This window comes from Lissotriton helveticus, chromosome 7, assembly GCF_964261635.1.
Source record: "Lissotriton helveticus chromosome 7, aLisHel1.1, whole genome shotgun sequence".
Taxonomy (NCBI): Eukaryota; Metazoa; Chordata; class Amphibia; order Caudata; family Salamandridae; genus Lissotriton; species Lissotriton helveticus.
In genome coordinates, this window is record NC_136068.1 from 1,825,754,822 (window position 1) to 1,825,774,133 (window position 19,312).

A 19,312-nucleotide genomic window follows, 5' to 3' on the forward strand; every position below is an offset into this window, starting at 1 on the left:
CTCTGTCTATTTGAACGTTATGGCCATGAAGGAGCAGCTCTTGAAGTCAAAGAGGTCACATTGGAACAATATTTAGATCCCCAGATACCAACACTGGGAAATCCAGCACTCAAATGAGAACTTGTTACAGATCCCAAGACACTTTTGTTAAAAATAATGTTTGCCCCTATGGAGAATAAGACAAGGCTGCTAGGGTGCAGTAATCATTATTAGTAAACATTTACAAAGTTCTTGCTTGGCCAGGCGTGGTCTAGCACACTGCCTGGTTCCATAGAAAGATGGTCGTCCTGACCAAGCATACTGATGCATGTAGCATTGAATAAAAGAACAAGTTACACCCCCCATCATGAACAGTAGAATAAAAAAAATGAATGTGCTTACACCAGTAAAGGTAGTTACAAATCTGTCAATGGTCCGTGAGCAGGTGTGAGAACCTCTGACTAGCGGTCTTCTCTCCTCCTCATTTAATGCTCAACCACCCACCCCCAATGATTAGTTGCCTCAAGTATTTCTTTCTTGGCCGGTGGCATTGCTTGTTAATCCCCCCCCCCCCCTCTGGATCAAGTTCCATGACATCAGGATACGTGAGCCCAGCCTCCAGGTTACTCACCGGGGGTTGCCAGTCACAGAGCAGGTCAGGCCCAGGTTGTCCCCCTCCCGAAGGACCGCTTGTGAGGGGATGATCTTCACCGTTGGGGCATCTGTGAGAAAGAAGAAAAGGAAATATGAGATCGGGGCCATTACCCACAAAGGACCAACTGAAAACAAGGTCAAGCCTGTTGGAACTAGATTCTGTCTCTGTAGAGATTTCTGGCAGGTTTCCTGTTAACAGACCTCCCAGGAAATAGCGGCATGGATCAGCAAATTTACCGGCACAAATATGGAAATTTAGTGGCACAAATATGGAAAATTAGCGGCATTTTTGCGGCACTTTATTTTACTCATAATCATACATTTTCAGCCTTATATCAATGGAAACTGCTTTAGCAGAGTATTCTGCTTTGAAATAGGCAACCTGGGATATGGAACAGAGAAAGCAGCCCACAGGTGAAGGCTGTTATTCCTAGGAAATGCAATCCTCCTTTTGCTTTAGTATATGTTCTGAGAAGCCCATCAAAGATGGCCTGGTAGCAGAGCATCCCATAGGAAATGGCATTCCATAACCTACCTTAGTGAAATTAAATATGTGCCTAAGATCACACAATTTCAACATGGAAGCCACAATTTTATCAACATTTTCTGGTTTCACTTTGTACAAATCAGCAAGTAAGTGGGTATCAATGTGTCTTTCCTTATGTTAAGACTTTGTTTTTAGTTTTAACCTCCTAGTGCATTCTTCTGTAGTTTTTTAAATTATAGCTCCAACTTGACCCAAAGGTATTGAAGCTCTTCACATGTGCACCAGTCACACTACACAATTACAACACAAACACATGCATTGTTTATAGGCATAGGGAGATTAAGTGACTTGCCCAGAATGACAGGATGACGAGCCACAATTTCCAAGTGTATTAAAGCAAATCTAACTCAACAACTGTCTAAACTGGTTAACATCCTGGATTATATGCTCTCTGCACTGTCTGCCACACTGGGAGGTCTAATATCTCCTCTGACACAAGTGCTTACAGCACGCCTGCCCCTATTCCTCCTTGTACCTTCATTCCAACCTATGACCTCATTCCACCACCTGACCCCACTCAAAGCACTCACTCTGTCCCAAGTCTACTCAATGTTTCTGATGACCCAATTCCTCCACCTCCTTCAACTATTCCGTATCTCCCTAAATTATTCCATACCCCTAAACCTCACTATTTCCTTAAACATTCCTACCCAGTAGACCCAGGCTATGCCCCCATAAAAGTCTTCAAATCCCCAGCCAGGCCCAAAAAGTAGGACTTTCATATGCTCTAAGTGTATATAATGCCCTAAGAGGGGGCATTAATTCAAAGGTGTGGAGGCAAGCTGAAGTCCTGGAGTGAAAATAAAAGACTGTGATAGGACACGGTTTTCCTTTACCCATCATTGGACTTTCAGTTGGATTGTATTTTTCTGCCACCTACATATGCACTTCCACACAAAACCACCAAAATCTCCGAAGATAATTTTAAATTACACAGTGACCCAAGTCATTTTACTTAAACCCAAAAAAATAAAGATTCCAAAATGCCTATTTACATAAGCCCTAATGACCCCTCATAAACCTTTTCCCTGCATTCCTAGGCACTTTTGTAAAAATCGCGGACTTTTTACAAAATTGCCGATTTCGCGGGCACTTTTGTAAAAATCGCTGCATTGTTACAAAAGTGGTTTGCCGCGAAATCGCGAAATCCTGGAGGGTCTGTTTAAAGGACCGTCCTCTACCTGATCTCTCATTGGAGGATAACACTGTCAGTCATGTTTGGACTCCCCCCCACCTGATCTATTATTGGAGCAGGACTGCCAGTCATGTCTGGACCCTCCTTCCCCTGCTCTCTTATTGGAGGAGCACTGTTAGTCAAGTTTGGACCCTCCTCTATCTGATCTCTCATTGGAGTAGGACTGTCAGTCATGTATGGGCCCTCCTTCCCCTGATCTCTCATTGAAGGAGCACTGTCAGTCAAGTTTGGTCCCTCCTCTACCAGATCTCTCATTGTAGCAGGACTGTCAGTCATGTTTGGATTCCCCCCACCTGATCTCTTATTGGAGCAGGACTGCCAGTCATGTCTGAACCCTCCTTCCCCTGATCTCTCATTGAAGGAGCACTGTCAGTCAAGTTTGGTCCCTCCTCTACCAGATCTGGCATTGGAGGAGCACTGTCAGTCATGTTTGGACCCTCCTCTATTTGATCTCTCATTGGAGCAGGATTGTCAGTCAAGTTTGGACCCACCTCTATCTGATCTCTCATTGGAGCAGGACTGTCGGTCATGTTTGGACCCTCCTCTACTTGATCCCTCATTGGAGCAGGGCCGGCACCTATGTTTGGACCCTCCCCGAGTCATGTCTGGACCCTCGTCCACCTGATCTCTCATTGGAGCTGGACTTCAGTCTTGTTCGGGCAGCACTAAAACGAGTTAATTAGTTTGAGCTGGTGTTTGCCAGCATGGCCAGCTGGCTCTCATTTCTGGCGTCCGGCATATATTTTTCCACCTGAGACATTTACTGAGAACAAGAGATAAAAAAACAAACAAGGGGGAAAAGGGAGGAAGAGAGCGACTGAAAAAAATCACAAAGAGAAAGCAGGAGTGAGATAAAGGAGCAGGGATTGTCTGCTTGTTGATTAAAGAAGTATATGGTGGATTAAAAACTATGCATTCTTGGTATTCGGCACAACAGCTTTTAATACCTTAAGCCATGAATATCTGAGCAGAACTTTGGGAGCCGACACTCATTCTTTTACAAACTAAGCACTGACTACAATTTATGTCTGGGTGGGTAGTCACACACATTTATAAGCTGGCCTGGGAAAGAACCTTTCAAGATGATTAACAAGTGGTCACTATTGGTGCCAGGATGATGCATGGCCCATATTACAGACAGGGCGCACTTTCCATGTTTGTGCCATAGCGCACTTTAAAGCAGGTGTGCCGGGTGCAAACATGGAAAGTGTTCCCTATCAGTAGGAAGACGCCACCATTAGGGCAGCCAGGAGCTTGCAATGCTCACAGGGCAGCACCTACAAGAGGAATACGGAGCAGCTGTTTTAAAGCTGCTCCATGTTTCTCTGTGCAGGCGGCAACCAGCCTGCATTCTTAAAAGGATTGGAGATCCCCCTGCAGGCGGGTGCAGTGAGTGACTGCACCCACCTGCAAGGGAATGTCTGCGAGGTCCATGGGACGCCCTTTTATACATTTAGAGTAGGGGTGGGCGGAATTTGTGTAATTGTGTTACGCAAATTTCCGCAAAATGGTAAAAAATCTCCACGAACACGCAGAATTGCTTGTTCGTGATGCTTTTTTACTGTTCGCAATCGCTGTTTGCATGCTTGGGGGAAATATCTCACGAACACGTATTTGAGAACGTGAACAAGCAAAAATTCCACGAAGTCGCGGAACGTAGAATTTTGGGCAATTTCACGTTCTCCGCGGAACGCAAAATTACCCAAATTCCGCGAGCGGAACGGAATTTGCCGCCCAGGCCTACTTTAGAGGGCTGCATTTTGAAGGCATTTTTTGTGGTGCACTTTCAGTGCTTCTTTTAAATGCATTTTTGCCTCTGCGCATCATCCTGGACAGTAAGCTCACCATGAAAGGGCAGATCAATGCAGTCTCCTCTGCCTACTTCCACACCCTCTGCACATTCCCAAGAATCTTCAAATGGCTCCCCATCTTGCAGGCACCACCACCCAACTCCTAATTAGGGGTGGGCGGAATATGCGTAATCACGTTACGCAAATCTCCGCAAAATGGTAAAAAATCTCCGCAAACACGCAGAAATTCCGTAAATACGCGGAATTGCTTGTTCGCGATGCTCTTGTCCTATTTGCAATTGCTGTTTGCGTGCTCGTGAGGAAATATCTCGCAAACACGCATTTTGAAAACGTGAACAAGCAAAAAATTTCGCGAAGTCGCGGAACGCAGAATTTTGTGCAATTTTGCGTTCTCCGCGGACGCAAAATTACCCAAGTTCCGCAAATTCCGCGAGTGGAACGGAATTTGCCGCCCAGGCCTACTTTAGAGGGCTGCATTTCTAAGGCATTTTTTGTGGTGCACTTTCAGTGCTTCTTTTAAATGCATTTTTGCCTCTGCGCCCACGTCGATAATACAGCGCGGGCGCAGAGGCAAAGTGATTACTCATTAGCATGGGGCCCTCTAATGATAGCACTGGCGCTGTTTGTGCTATCTGTGTTATAGGAAGGGCCACCCAAGTGTCTGTGGCCCTATTTGTAATATAAAAGTGCCCCTGGGGTGCATAAAGCAGACACAAACACCTGTAGCACCCTGTGAGCACTTGTGTAATACGGCCCCATGAGCCGCTGAGTGGAGTGGGCAGAGCTGTTTAGCTCAGTCTTTGTGGCATGAATAGTGTGTTCCACGGAGGAGCTCTCTAGGCTGGCTGCTGGGTGGGGTAAACACACGGCTGTGTGTATACCGCCAAGAAGCTCTCAAGGGGGGCTGCTTGGTGGGGTGCCCAGAGCTGTGTGGCTCTGTGTTCATGGCATGGAGGGTTTGTTTGTGTGGGGGGGCTCTCAAGGGTGGCTTCTGGGTGAGGTGAGCACCGCTGTGTGATCCAGCATTGGCAGCTTGAAAGCTTGTTCCACGGCGAAGCTCTTAGGGTTGGCTGCCCAGCGCTATGTGACTTGGTGTTCGTGGTGTGGATGGTGTATTTCAAAGGTGAGCTCTCTGAAAACAGTGCTTTAAATGGGCCGGTACTACCTGGTACTGAGTAAGGCAAAAAGCGATGGATTTAGGCCCAGATCCCTATACTGGGGTGAATGTATGACATTGTTCTGCATTCTGTCCATCAACTGTTGTTTTTGCATTTGTCACCCCGAGTGGGAGGGGTATGCTCAGATGTGAGTCCCACGCTCTCCACACCACTGGAGTCAAGCTATCCAAGCTGATGACGGCTGATAAACAAGAAACTGGTCCTAGGATGCTTGATTCCGGTCCAGGAAAAACATTGCTTAGCAGTTCGGGCTGGACTGTTCCCATGATGCACCGGGTCAAGACTGATTTGCATATGGCCATGTCTGAACTGGGGTGGTGTGGAGTGCAAAAAAAACGATGGATTTAGGCCCAGATCTCTGTACTGGGGTGAATGTATGACATTGTTCTGCATTCTGTCCATCAACTGTTGTTTTTGCATTGGTACTGAGTAACAGCACTTTTTTCTTTGAGAGGGAGAGTACTGCACTGCTCAAGAAAATTGTAATACTTTTAAATGGAGAGCACCAGCACTTGTCAGAAACAAGCAGGTACTTTGATACAGGGTACCTGCACTTCTATTTTTCCATTTCAAACACTGTCTTTGTCTTCTAGGTGGGGCGAGCAGGGCTGTGTGTCCCTGTGTTTTGCATGTGGATGGTGTATTCCACAGTGGATTCCTTTGGGGTGGCTGCTCGGTGGGATGAACAACGCTATGTGACTTGGCGGTCGTGGCATGGATGGTGTGCTTTACAGAGGCACTCTCTAGGGTGGTCGCTAGGTGGGGTGAGCAGGGCTGTGTGACTTGTTGTTCACAGCTTAGATGGTGTTTTCCAAAGGGGAGCTCTCTTGTGTGGCTGCTAGGTGGAGTGAGCAGGATTGTGTGCCTCGGTGTTTGTTGTGTGGATGGAGTGTTCCACGGGGAGCTCTTTGGGGTGGCTGCTGTGTGGCGTGAGCAGGGCTGTGTGCCCCTGTGTTTGGAGCGTGGGTGGGGTGTTCCAAGGCGGGAGCTCTCTGGGGTAGCTGCTAGGTGGATGCACAGAGTTGTGTGCCTTGGTGTCAGCATCATTAATGATCTGCTCCACTGGGGATCTCTGGGGTGGCTGCTGGGTGGGATGACCAACGCTATGTGACTTGGTGTCCGTGGCGTGGATGGAGGCGCTTCTGGTGTGGCTGCTAGGCAGGGTGAACAGGACTGAGTGCCTCCGTGTTAGTTGTGTGAATGGGGTGCTCCATTGGGGGGCTCTCTGGGGTGGCTGCTAGGTGGGGCGAACACAGATGTGCGCTCCTGTGTTTGGAGTGTGCATGGTATGTTCCACGGTGAAGTTCTCTGGGTTGGCTGCTGGAGGGTGGAGGGGGGGCCGAGCCTGCTTTAAGGCTGAAATAACTCTAGGGTGCCTAAAACAGTCAGGGTGGCGCCGGCTTGTGGTTTTAAAAAATGTCGACTGTGCAGACCTGGACGTCCAAGTGGGCATTGTGTGGGCTAAATCTGTGGTGTACTGGCCAAATCCATCACTGGTCACATTCGTGAACCCCAGAGGTGGAAAGGCTCGAGTGCCCTTGAAACACAAGCACTCAGTAATACAGTCAAAGACCATCCAAACTCCTGGGACTCCGGCTTCACCTTCGACGGCGAAGTTATAGCACTAATTGTCAGTCTATTGGGAGCAGGGCTACCCAGGAGCGCAGCATCACGTGGATCAAGGGTGGTCCAGTTAGATGTTCTTTTGAAGCTACCTGCTCAAACCACAGGGGAGACGGACAAGAGCTAGACAACACCGCGACCAACGCTGCCTGGTGGAGGGATGCTAGAGTCAGTCATTGGAGAGGCGGCGCCATCTGGTGCTGTCCGTGGTGCTGAAGTCCGACCCTCCATCAGTGGCAATACCTGCGGCGCTATCCATGGTGCTGAAGCGTGTCTGTGGACAGCTCTTTCAGTGGCAGTACCTGTAGATCTGTCCGTGGTGCTGAAGGCCTCTCCCCTCCCTTCATTGGCAGGACCCGTGGCGCTATCCATGGTTCTGAAGTGCGTCTGTAGACACCTCTTTTAGGGCCATATGTAGGTGGGGCAATACCGGTCGGTAATGGTGAAATTCGGTACATTTCACCATTATTTAGGGATTTGAGATGTAGGAGGCAGGTTTCAAGGATTCGGTAATTTAGCGAATCGGTAATTTAAGGAATCAGTAAATTCTACATGAGCCCCCTCGCGGCCATCGTACGCAAACACAACCTCAGCATAATCTCCTACGCCGACGACACCCAGCTGATCCTCTCCCTGACCAACGACCCCGCCTCCGCCAGAGCCAACCTGCACGAAGGGATGAAAGAGGTAGCCGAGTGGATGACGACCAGCCGCCTGAAACTGAACTCTGACAAGACGGAGGTCCTCATCCTGGGCTCTTCACCCTCCGCCTGGGACGACTCCTGGTGGCCTCCCGCCCTGGGCACCGCACCCAAACCGACAGACCATGCACGCAACCTGGGCTTCATCCTGGACTCCTCCCTCTCCATGACCAGGCAAGTCAACAACGTCTCCTCGGCTTGCTTCAACATCCTACGCATGCTACGGAAGATCTTCTGGTGGATCCCCACCGAGACCAGGAAGACCGTCACCCAGGCCCTCGTCACCAGCCGACTGGACTACGGCAACGCCCTCTACGCCGGTACCACCGCCAAGACCCAGAAGAGACTCCAGCGGATCCAGAACGCCTCAGCCAGACTCATCCTCGACATCCCACGAACCAGCCACATCACCGGACACCTGAGAGACCTTCACTGGCTCCCCGTCAACAAAAGAATCACCTTCCGCCTCCTCACCCACGCACACAAAGCCCTACACGACCAAGGCCCGAGCTACCTCAACAGCCGGATCAACTTCTACGCTCCCAAACGCCACCTCCGATCAGCCAACCACGCCCTCGCCGCCGTCCCCCGCATCCGAAGAGCGACTACAGGAGGAAGGTCCTTCTCCTACCTGGCCGCCAAGACCTGGAACTCCCTCCCGACCGACCTGCGCCTGACCCAAGACCACCTCTCCTTCAGGAAGAAGCTGAAGACCTGGCTGTTCGAGCAGTAGCGGCACCCCCCCCCCCCAGCGCCTTGAGACCCTACGGGTATGTAGCGCGCTCTATAAGTGTCATTGATTGATTGATTGATTGAAATTACCGAATTCTTAGAATACCGATCCGGTAAATTACTGAATCCTTCAAACCTATGTAGGAGTGCATTTTTGCATTCAGGATTCGTTATTTACCACCAACTACAAGTTGGTGGTAAATACCGAATACCTTTGAAAAGGCAATTTTTTGCTTTTTATTCAGTGCCATGTGGCAGACATGCATGCTCTTAGGGCCCTTAGGGCATGTATGTGAGCCACATATAAATGTAAATGTAAATGTAGTAGTGCACACATGCACGATTCAGGGGTGCAACAGGGTGTCAATGTGACACCCTACCACCCGTGAATATATTCCCCCTATTACCGATTCGGTATTTACCGAATCGGTAATAGTGAATGGTGTCCAATTCATTCCTATGGGCCTCCAGGCCCATAGGAAGGAATGTGAAGTATCGAATCGGTAATACTGAATATTACCGATTCAGTAAAATTTACCGAATTATTACCTACATACTATTTACCGATTCTTAAACACCGAATCGGTATAATTCGGTATTTAAGAATAGGTAAATAGAGATTACCTACATATGGCCCTTACAGCCTGATTCATGTACGGGCCGTTTTGCGTGTCCCTAATAGCGATCAATAGCGACTTGCTATTGAGGAAACGCAAAACGGCATTCATGTACTTTTCTTAGAAAAAATAGCGACTCGCATGCGGGCGCTAAAGCCGTTAGCGACCCACCAAAAACGCAGAATAATCGCTATTTCCGGCTACCTGCGATCGGGATTGCGACTCGCAATCCCGATCGCACGAGATTGCGCTCGCAATCCCGATTGCACGGGATTGCGAGTCGCATTCTCGCGGGATCAGGAAAACGGGAAGACGCATTCCGAGCACCGTGATGACATCACAACCAGGAAGCTGCCAAATCCCACCCCCAAACACCACAGTGACGCTAACAGTCGACTGTCCACGACGGAAAGCTGCCACCAACCCGTCGTTTGCGCATCCCGACCCCGCCGAAATAGCGACCGCTATGGCAGAGGACCCGCAGGCAGGACCCAGCAACAGCGCTGGCCGAAAGCGCAAATTGAAATTTTCGGAACAGGAGCTGGAGAACCTCATAGAGGGTGTGGTGGCCAACCACGACCAGCTGTTTGGTGCAAACTCCCGGAGGGTCCCGGAGCAGGAGAAGAGGAGGATCTGGGTGGGGATTGCGGCAAGTGTGAACTCTGTGGGAGTTGTGGACAGGTCCCTTGAGGAATTAAAGAAGCGGTGGTACGACCTCCGAGGGCGTGCCAAGGAGAGGGTTGCGGAGCGCCTTGGTGAGGCATCAGGCACCGGAGGAGGTGGCCCGACTGTCCCACCCAACACCCCCCTGGAGGACCGGGTAGAGGACACGTTGGAGAGGGAGGCGTGTGTTGGCGTCACCCCTCTGGACTCCTCCCGCCCCACCCAAGACACCCAAGGTAAGTGGCATGCGACTGCGACCCTGTCCCTATGACCGCCCATGACCAAATAGGCTCACTCATTGGCCCTTAGTCATGCCGTGCATCAGGAAATGCCCTGAAGCATTGTGGGAGACGTAGTATGTCCACAATGTAGTACTACCACAATGCGGCCCGAAAGGTTCCAAAGTGCGCAAATACACAGCCACCCAGGGAATGACACCCAGCATGCATGTAACATCTGCACGTCTGTCAGTCACATGCACCTAATGAGTATCCACTTACCCTCACAGGTGCAGGAGATAGCAGCGACAGTGAGAGGCTGCTGATCGACGAGGAGGCCCAGGAGGAGGAATCCCTACCTGCCACCCAGCCACCAGCCCCTGCGCCAGCGCCAACACCAGCAGCCAGGCCACCCACCTTGCCTGCAGCATCCGCCTCAGGCCCACCGGCTGCCAAGGCCAGGCCACCCACCTTGCCTGCTGCATCCGCCTCAGGCCCACCGGCTGCCAAGGCCAGGCCACCCACCACACCTGCCGCATCCGCCTCAGGCCCACCGGCTGCCAAGGCCAGGCCACCCACCACACCTGCCGCATCCGCCTCAGGCCCACCGGCTGCCAAGGCCAGGCCACCCACCACACCTGCCGCACCTGCAACACCAGCTGCTGCAAGACCTGCGGCTCGTCCACCACCATCTGGGCCAGCCACATCGGCTACACAGCGGCCGACCACCAGGAGGGGCAATGGCCACTTCCACGCATGCATGAGTGTGGAGCGGCGCATGCTGCGTTTACACCAGCGCCAGTCGCAGCAGCAGGGAGCCATCCAGCTCCAGCTGCAGAAGATCGGCCGCAATGTTGCGGGAGTGGGCGACAGGGTGGACCGCATGACGGCGGCCATTGACCGCATGACGACGGCTATGGAACATAACACTGCTGCGCTGGTGAAGCACCGAAGTGTTGCTAGCAGGCGCCACCACCAGTTGCTGAGCCGGCTGTCCACCTACAGCCGCTCAAATTATGCCTCGGCAAATGCCACCACCCTGCTTGCGCGCCGCTCCTTAACCCAGCAGCACCAACTCGTCCAGTGCTGCGAAGATATCACCCGGGTGCTGGAGCACTTGACAACCGCGGTCACCGCACTGCACGCACCTGTGATTCCGGCAATTGTGGGGGGTGATGATGCTAGTGAGGGTGCCTCTAGTGTCAGCAGCCACTCTGCCACGCAGGCCCCCCCACCTAGGCGCAGCGCAAGGGCTGCCCCACCTCCAGCTGCCCAGGAAGAGGAAGAGGCTCCCAGGCGCCAGCAACTTGTGCGCCGGAGACGGCAATGACATTGTGACAGGGACACAGACGCAGGCTGAACTTAAGCCTGCAATGTAGCGTCCCATGCAGTATGCATGAATACTGCTTTTTGTATATAGTTATTACGAACACCCATTTATTTTTTTGTGATTCAAACAAATACATTTATTTTGGTGCACACATACGCCTTGTGTAATCATTACAGTTTGCATGCAATTGTGATATGTGGGGTGGGGGAAGGGGGTGGGCTAGAAATTGTTAGCTGTGATGTGGTTGCGACGTCTGTGGCCTTCAGCTGGGTTCTCCCCGCGTGCATGGTGCGCATGTGCTGGTGGCCGGTCGTCCCCCTCAGATTCACTGCCTGAGATGTCAACTGGTATCCGGCGCTTGGTTGCAATGTTATGAAGCATTGCACAGACAGCCACAATGCGGCAGCACGCTGCAGGACTGTAATACATGGCCCCACCTGTCTTGTGCAGTATACGGAACCTGCTCTTGAGCAGGCCAAATGTCCTTTCAATACAGTTCCTTGTCCGGATGTGCGCAACATTGTAGCGGCGTTGCTGAGGTGTGGCAGGGTTGAGGTAAGGGGTCAGGAGGTATTCCCGTAGGGCGTAGCCACTGTCACCTGAATGAGAGGAGCAGATGTTGATTGCCTGTGCAGCGCAGTTACTTCATAGCAATGTGACATTGTCGACAAAGTGTACTTACCAAGTAGGTGTCCTTCCCCGAACTCTCCCCTGATCAGTCGTGTGTGGAGTCCGCTGTGCCTGAAGATAAAGGAGTCATGGGTACTCCCTGGGTACTGGGCCACAATGTCAGTGATGATGGTCTTGGCATTGCAGACCATCTGTATATTGAGGGAGTGGTACGACTTCCTGTTGCGGTACATATACTCCGTGCCAGCTGGTGGGCAGATGGCGACGTGGGTACAGTCTATGCAGCCAAGGACATGGGGAAAATGGGCAACATTATAAAATTGTAGTTTTGTGAGGTCCAAATCCTGTTGGCTGGTGGGAAATGTGATGTGCTGGTGGAGCTGGGTGAGCATGGCGTCAACAAAAGTGTGGAGGCAGCGTGACATGGTGGGCTGGGAAATCCCCCCAGCAGCGGCTACTATGCCCTGGAAACTGCCGGATGCCAGGAGGTGCAGGCTGCACAATACCTGCACATGTGTGGGCACAGAATTGTTTCGCCTTGTTGGGTGCTGCATGATGGGGTCGAGTTCTTGTATCAGCCAGGTGATCATTTCCCCATTCAGCCTGTATTTGGCATAAATCTGTTCTCTGGTTTGCCCCAGCAAGGTGACCCGCTGCCGGTAAATCCGTGCCTGCCTCATGCGTCTCCTCCGTGCTGCTCGCTGTAGCCTTCGCCGCCTCACCACCATGTACATCCCAGGCATTGTGGAACGCCTATTGCTGCTGCTGAATGTCCTTATGTGTGATTGGTCAGGCCTGGACCTGTTGGTGATTGGCTAACAGTTTTTCAAAATTTGGTTAATCATGGCTTTTATGGTTACCACCTGCTTTGAGTTGTCCTTAAATTGCGCCGCGCTAATGTGCGATTTAGCGATTTTTCGCTAATGTATTTCTTTCATGAATGCCGATTGAGACAGTATTGCGTTTCGCTATTCAATTCGCAGATTCCGTGGTTGGTCGCTATTTCATTTTCGCTAATGCTCGACTTCCCGGAGTCTGCGACTTTTACAGCGTAATCGCTATTCCGCTCGCTATTATTTTTTAGCGATTTCGCTATTTCGTACATGAATGCCGATTCCATGTTTTGCACCCGCAATTGCGTTTTCGCTGCCATTGCGGGCGCTATTTCGCTTCATGAATCAGGCTGTTAGTGTCAGTACCTGTGGCGTTGTCCATGGTCCTGAAGTCTCTCCGTGGACAGCTCTTTCAGTGGCGGTACCTGTGGCGCTGTCCATGGTGCTGAAGCTTGTACATGGACAGTTCTGTCAGTGGTAGTAGCTGTGGCTCTGCCTAAGGTGGTGAAGTTTGTCCTTTCTTTCACTGGCTCTGCCTGTGGCCCACTCGTCCAGGTGCTGAGGTCTCTCCATGTTCAGTTCTTTTAGTGGCAGTGCCTGTGCTTCGGTTGGTGCAGCTGGAGTCTGTCCACGGGCAGTTCTTCCAGCAGCAGGCCACGTGGTCCATGGTGCAGGAAGTCTGTCTTTTAGTTCTTGTGCCTAGGTTGGTGGAGCTGACGTCTGGCTGTAGACAGTTCTTTCAACAGCAGAAATAGTAGGGTTTTCAATGAGAAATTCTGTTTGTGACATTTCTTTCAGTGCCTGTGGCTTGTCCGTGGGGTCTCACAAAGGGCCTGAACTCCAGCACTGGCACAGGGGTACCGCATGTGACTCTGTATATTGGATTTTGATTTAAATTTAAATTGGGATGCAAGGAAAATCAGCATTACACAACCCAAAAAAAGACTCATGCCACAGAGCGGCTGCTATAAATCAAAGTTACAGGAAGCAAGAGTACTTTTGATATAGTTTCTAGATCGGACCATAGAAGGTACAGATTTTACACCTCTGTTTCCATTTACAATGCAAGGCTCACGATTCCTGACCCCACCCCCCACTCCCCTTTCTGCACTTATCCAGCTACTAAGAAGCGAAACGGCTTTCAGGGTTCTGCAGGGCAGGGTTCATTTCCGCCGGGGAACTGATGGACGGTGGTAAAGGGGTTCCCAGCGTTGGGCACTTTGTTTGATGACTGACTGGTGATAAATTGTCTGCTGGCATTCCTTGGGTAGGTACACAGAGGATGACTGAAGGATGCTTGAAATAGTCCAAACCACTGACCTTCTCTTTGAAGAGATCCGACCCCATCACTTTTCATCTAGACAGAGGCCTGGCTCAGGCGACCTAGTACAGACCGACCCTGCTCCATTCCACACTGCCAGGGGAAGCGACTTCCAGCACGGAACACATGCAACCCAGATCGGTTTCAGCTTTGCTAGGCCTCGTTAGTTAGGTATATGTTGGGTTCTCTGTGAGAAAGTTGGCAGTGGCATTTGAAAACCATCCATATTTGTATCGTCGCATGGCAGCAGGCTGGCATTGGTGCATCCCTGCCTCTCCATGGAACACTGGACCACGGATAATGGTCTGGTTCTAACCAGAGCATCCAACCAGGGGGAGGCATATTCACTGAAGAAGCAAAGCCTGTAGTGTCCTAGGTGGTTGAGCAGCCAGTGAGGTGGAATGTGCCAATCTCTCCGGGACCCTAGTATTGATAGGTAAACTGATCTTTTTCAAGGAAGACCCTCTACAGAAGCTTGTAGTCTTTGACCAAGAGCTGTCTGTTAGATATGGTCAGAAGAGAGAAGATAGGATCGAGTGAGTGTCTTAGGTTTTTGGGAAACCAATGCCTGATTAATCTGGCTGGGTAGGTGGTCTGTGGTAATAGGCGGTTTGGATGGAACTGTCTTGCAGAAGATGGTTGATGTAGAAGGCACCGTCCTTTTCTTCAATAATTTGGGTATCAGATCCTCAGTGGAGCAAAAGTGTGGAGAGCTCTGGACGTGTTTGCACAGACTAAGGACTTACATATGTACCTTGAAATTGAGGTGCTGAGCCGCATTGTTTGTTTTTAACAATCTGATGTAAAAGGCCTGTTGGCGACTGAAGTCTGAGGCTGGTAGGACAGGAGCCGAAGCGTTGCTGGAAGGTTGGGAGGGAGAAGCCAGCGGTAATTGGCAGAGAGGAGGTTGAGTGTTGTGAGACTCGTAGCAGTTCGCATGCTGTTTATGATTCTGATGGTAACAAGTTCAATTGCAAAAACAACAGTTGATGGACAGAATGCAGAACAATGTCATACATTCACCCCAGTACAGAGATCTGGGCCTAAATCCATCGTTTTTTTGCACTCCACACCATCCCAGTTCAGACATGGTCATATGCAAATCAGCCTTGACCCTGTGCCTCATGGGAACAGTCCAGCCTGAACTGCCAAGCCATGTCTTCCCTGGACCGGAATCAAGCATCCTAGGACTGGTTTCTGGCTATCAGTAACAAGTAACAAGTAACAAGTTCACACAATCCATTACATCTTTGGAACGATTTTAGCGGTGTTTTTTTTGGAGTGATCCTGGATGGTGACAGTAAGGGGTGATGGATGGGGGGGGCAAGGAGAAAGCCCGGAAGGGGACTGAGATCAGATTCTGGATGGGGCTGAGGGGAGATCCTGGAAAGTGTCTACAAGGATATTTAGGTTGGGGGCTGCGGAGAGATCCTTGATGGATGGTGGTAGTTAGGAAGTCTTCAATGGGGCTCGATGGAAGAACCTGGACCGGGCTTTGGGGATATAATGAATGGTGGCTGCGGAGAGGTCTAGGATAGCCGCAGTGAGGCTAGGTTCCATCGGGAGGCCCTGGATGCTGGCTGCGAGTCACAGGGGAAGAAGTTAGAGCAGGGTCCCCAACCTTTTCTGCAATAAGAGCTAAGTTCAATGAAAATCATCTTGAGCTAGTATTATTATTGGTGTTGTAATAGTAATGGCATCAGAGAAGACTAAATGAGTGGCCGCCACATACAAGAGTCCTAGCAGTGATCATCTCAGTGCATAAAACTGGGTGGCAAGCAGTAACAAGGTTTTGTCAGTTGTTAATGCCTCTCTAAGGGTAATACATAACAGTCACAGCTTCAATGCCCCTGGCACCAAGGTAATGATATTTGTAATAAGTCTCCCCAACGCCACATGATTTATCACTCGATGATCTTGTTTAAATATGTTTTGAAAATTCAGCAATTTTTCTCGAAACTTCACCATAATAGTTCTGAAAATACAGACATTGTTGTCTCACATTCAGACTCTCATTTTTATATGCATATATTTATTTAATCAAGAAAAAGCTTCTAATTTAGTAGCCAGGGCCGCACACACAAGAGCAACTTATAGCTAGCTGGAGAGCTGCTAGTACTTCACAAGCTACTTGTTGGAGAAACCTGGGCTAGAGGATAGGTAGTGCTGGGGAGGAGTGGAAGAGGTTAGAGGAAAGGTAGTGCTGGGGAGGAGTGGAAGAGGTTAGAGGTTAGGTAGTGCTGTGGAGGAGTGGAAGAGGTTAGAGGTTCCGGAAGCTAGGAAACAGACAGTGGTTGCGTTGGTCGGTTCTAGACTAGACTATTGCAACTCACTGTACGCAGAGGTCAATAAGGGATTGATCCAGCGTCTTCAAATAGTACAAAATGCGGCAGCAAGATTTGTACTAGACATTCCCCGCTCTTCCTCTGCAACTCTGGCCAGAAAGAGTCTTCACTGGCTTCCTGTAGAGCATCGTATCTCTTTCAAAGTCATCTGTCTAGCATATAGGGCTCTGAAAGCAGGAACTTCTGATGGGTTGGGATCACTTCTTTCTGGATATGTTCCCAGCAGAAGTTTACGCTCATCACAACAGCATCTCTTGGTAAGTCCTCGGACCAAGAAGACCAGATGGGGAGGAAGAGCTTTCTCTTCTGTTGCCCCTCGTCTCTGGAACGCACTTCCCTTGGAGCTTAAATCTTTATCCTCACTGCCCCTCTTTAAAAAGGCCCTTAAAACATGGAACTTCAAGAAAGCCTACCACTAACTAGTTCTTTGGACTTGCAAATATTCTGGTTAGGCGCCTTGATGCCCATTGGGCTGAGTTCTGCGCGTTATAAATTTGCTTTCATTTCATTTCATTTCATTTCAGGTTAGGTAGTGCTGGGAAGGAGTGGAAGGGGTTAGAGGATAGGTAGTGCTAGGAAGGAGTGGAAGAGGTTAGAGGATAGGTAGTGCTGGGGAGGAGTGGAAGAGGATAGGTAGTGCTGAGGAGGAGTGGAAGAGGTTAGAGGTTAGGTCGTGCTAGGAAGGAGTGGAAGGGGTTAGAGGATAGGTAGTGCTAGGAAGGAGTGGAAGAGGTTAGAGGATAGGTAGTGCTGGGGCGGAGTGGAAGAGGTTAGAGGTTAGGTCGTGCTAGGAAGGAGTGGAAGGGGTTAGAGGATAGGTAGTGCTAGGAAGGAGTGGAAGAGGTTAGAGGATAGGTAGTGCTGGGGAGGAGTGGAAGAGGATAGGTAGTGCTGGGGCGGAGTGGAAGAGGTTAGAGGATAGGTAGGCCTGGGGAGGATTGTTAGAGGATAGGTAGTGCTGAGGAGTGGTAGAGTTGAGAGGATAGGTGGCACTGGGAAGGAGTGGAAGAGGTTAGAAGAAAGTTAGTGCTGGGGAGAAGTTGAGGAGATTAGAGGATAGGTAGTGCTAGGGAGGAGTGTAAGAAGTTAGAGGATAGGTAGTGCTGGGGAGGAGTGGAAGGGGTTAGAGGATAGGTAATGCTGGGGAGGAGTGTTAAAGGATAGGTAGTGCTGAGGAGGAGTGGAAGAGGTTAGAGGATAGGTAGTGCAGGGGAGGAGTGGAAGAGGTTAGAGGATAGGTAGTGCTGGGGAGGAGTGGAAGAGGTTAGAGGATAGGTAGTGCTGAGGAGGAGTGTTAGAGGATAGGTAGTGCTGAGGAGGAGTGGAAGAGGTTAGAGGATAGGTAGTGCTGGGGAGGAGTGGAAGAGGTTAGAGGATAGGTAGTGCTGGGGAGGAGTGGAAGGGGTTAGAGGATAGGTAATGCTGGGGAGGAGTGTTAAAGGATAGGTAGTGCTGAGGAGGAGTGGAAGAGGTTAGAGGATAGCTAGTGCAGGGGAGGAGTGGAAGAGGTTAGAGGATAGGTAGTGCTGGGGAGGAGTGGAAGAGGTTAGAGGATAGGTAGTGCTGGGGAGGAGTGGAAGAGGTTAGAGGATAGGTAGTGCTGAGGAGGAGTGTTAGAGGATAGGTAGTGCTGAGGAGGAGTGGAAGAGGTTAGAGGATAGGTAGTGCTGGGGAGGAGTGGAAGGGGTTAAAGGATAGGTAGTGCTGGGGAGGAGTGTTAGAGGATAGGTAGTGCTGAGGAGGAGTGGAAGAGGTTAGAGGATAGGTAGTGCTGGGGAGGAGTGGAAGAGGTTAGAGGATAGGTAGTGCTGGGGAGGAGTGGAAGGGGTTAAAGGATAGGTAGTGCTGGGGAGGAGTGTTAGAGGATAGGTAGTGCTGAGGAGGAGTGGAAGAGGTTAGAGGATAGGTAGTGCTGGGGAGGAGTGGAAGAGGTTAGAGGATAGGTAGTGCTGGGGAGGAGTGGAAGGGGTTAAAGGATAGGTAGTGCTGGGGAGGAGTGTTAGAGGATAGGTAGTGCTGAGGAGGAGTGGAAGAGGTTAGAGGATAGGTAGTGCAGGGGAGGAGTGGAAGAGGTTAGAGGATAGGTAGTGCTGGGGAGGAGTGGAAGGGGTTAAAGGATAGGTAGTGCTGGGGAGGAGTGTTAGAGGATAGGTAGTGCTGAGGAGGAGTGGAAGAGGTTAGAGGATAGGTAGTGCAGGGGAGGAGTGGAAGAGGTTAGAGGATAGGTAGTGCTGAGGAGGAGTGGAAGAGGTTAGAGGATAGGTAGTGCTGGGGAGGAGTGGACGGGGTTAGAGGATAGGTAGTGCTGTGGAGGAGTGTTAGAGGATAGGTAGTGCTGAGGAGGAGTGGAAGAGGTTAGAGGATAGGTAGTGCTGGGGAGGAGTGGAAGGGGTTAGAGGATAGGTAGTGCTGGGGAGGAGTGGAAGGGGTTAGAGGATAGGTAGTGCTGGGGAGGAGTGTTAGAGGATAGGTAGTGCTGAGGAGGAGTGGAAGGTGTTAGAGGAGAGGTAGTGCTGGGGAGGAGTGTTAGAGGATAGGTAGTGCTGAGGAGGAGTGGAAGAGGTTAGAGGAGAGGTAGTGCTGGGGAGGAGTGGAAGGGTTAGAGGATAGTAATGCTGGGGAGGAGTGGAAGGGGTTAGAGGATAGGTAGTGCTGGGGAGGAGTGTTAGAGGATAGGTAGTGATGAGGAGGAGTGGAAGAGGTTAGAGGATAGGTAGTGCTGGGGAGGAGTGGACGGGGTTAGAGGATAGGTAGTGCTGGGGAGGAGTGTTAGAGGATAGGTAGTGCTGAGGAGGAGTGGAAGAGGTTAGAGGATAGGTAGTGCTGGGGAGGAGTGTTAGAGGATAGGTAGTGCTGGGGAGGAGTGGACGGGGTTAGAGGATAGGTAGTGCTGGGGAGGAGTGTTAGAGGATAGGTAGTGCTGAGGAGGAGTGGA

The 19,312-nt window shown here is 50.6% G+C and overlaps 1 protein-coding gene across 2 annotated transcripts in view; it reads right to left on the reverse strand.

Annotated features, from left to right (window-relative positions):
• CADM4 (cell adhesion molecule 4) overlaps positions 1-19,312 on the reverse strand; it is a 1,180,582-nt gene that overhangs the window by 103,886 nt on the left and 1,057,384 nt on the right. For both annotated transcript variants that reach the window (XM_078655589.1, XM_078655590.1), the window contains exon 6: positions 611-701. In XM_078655589.1, coding sequence (XP_078511715.1) covers positions 611-701 — 91 coding nt within the window. The remainder of the gene's footprint in view (positions 1-610; positions 702-19,312) is intronic.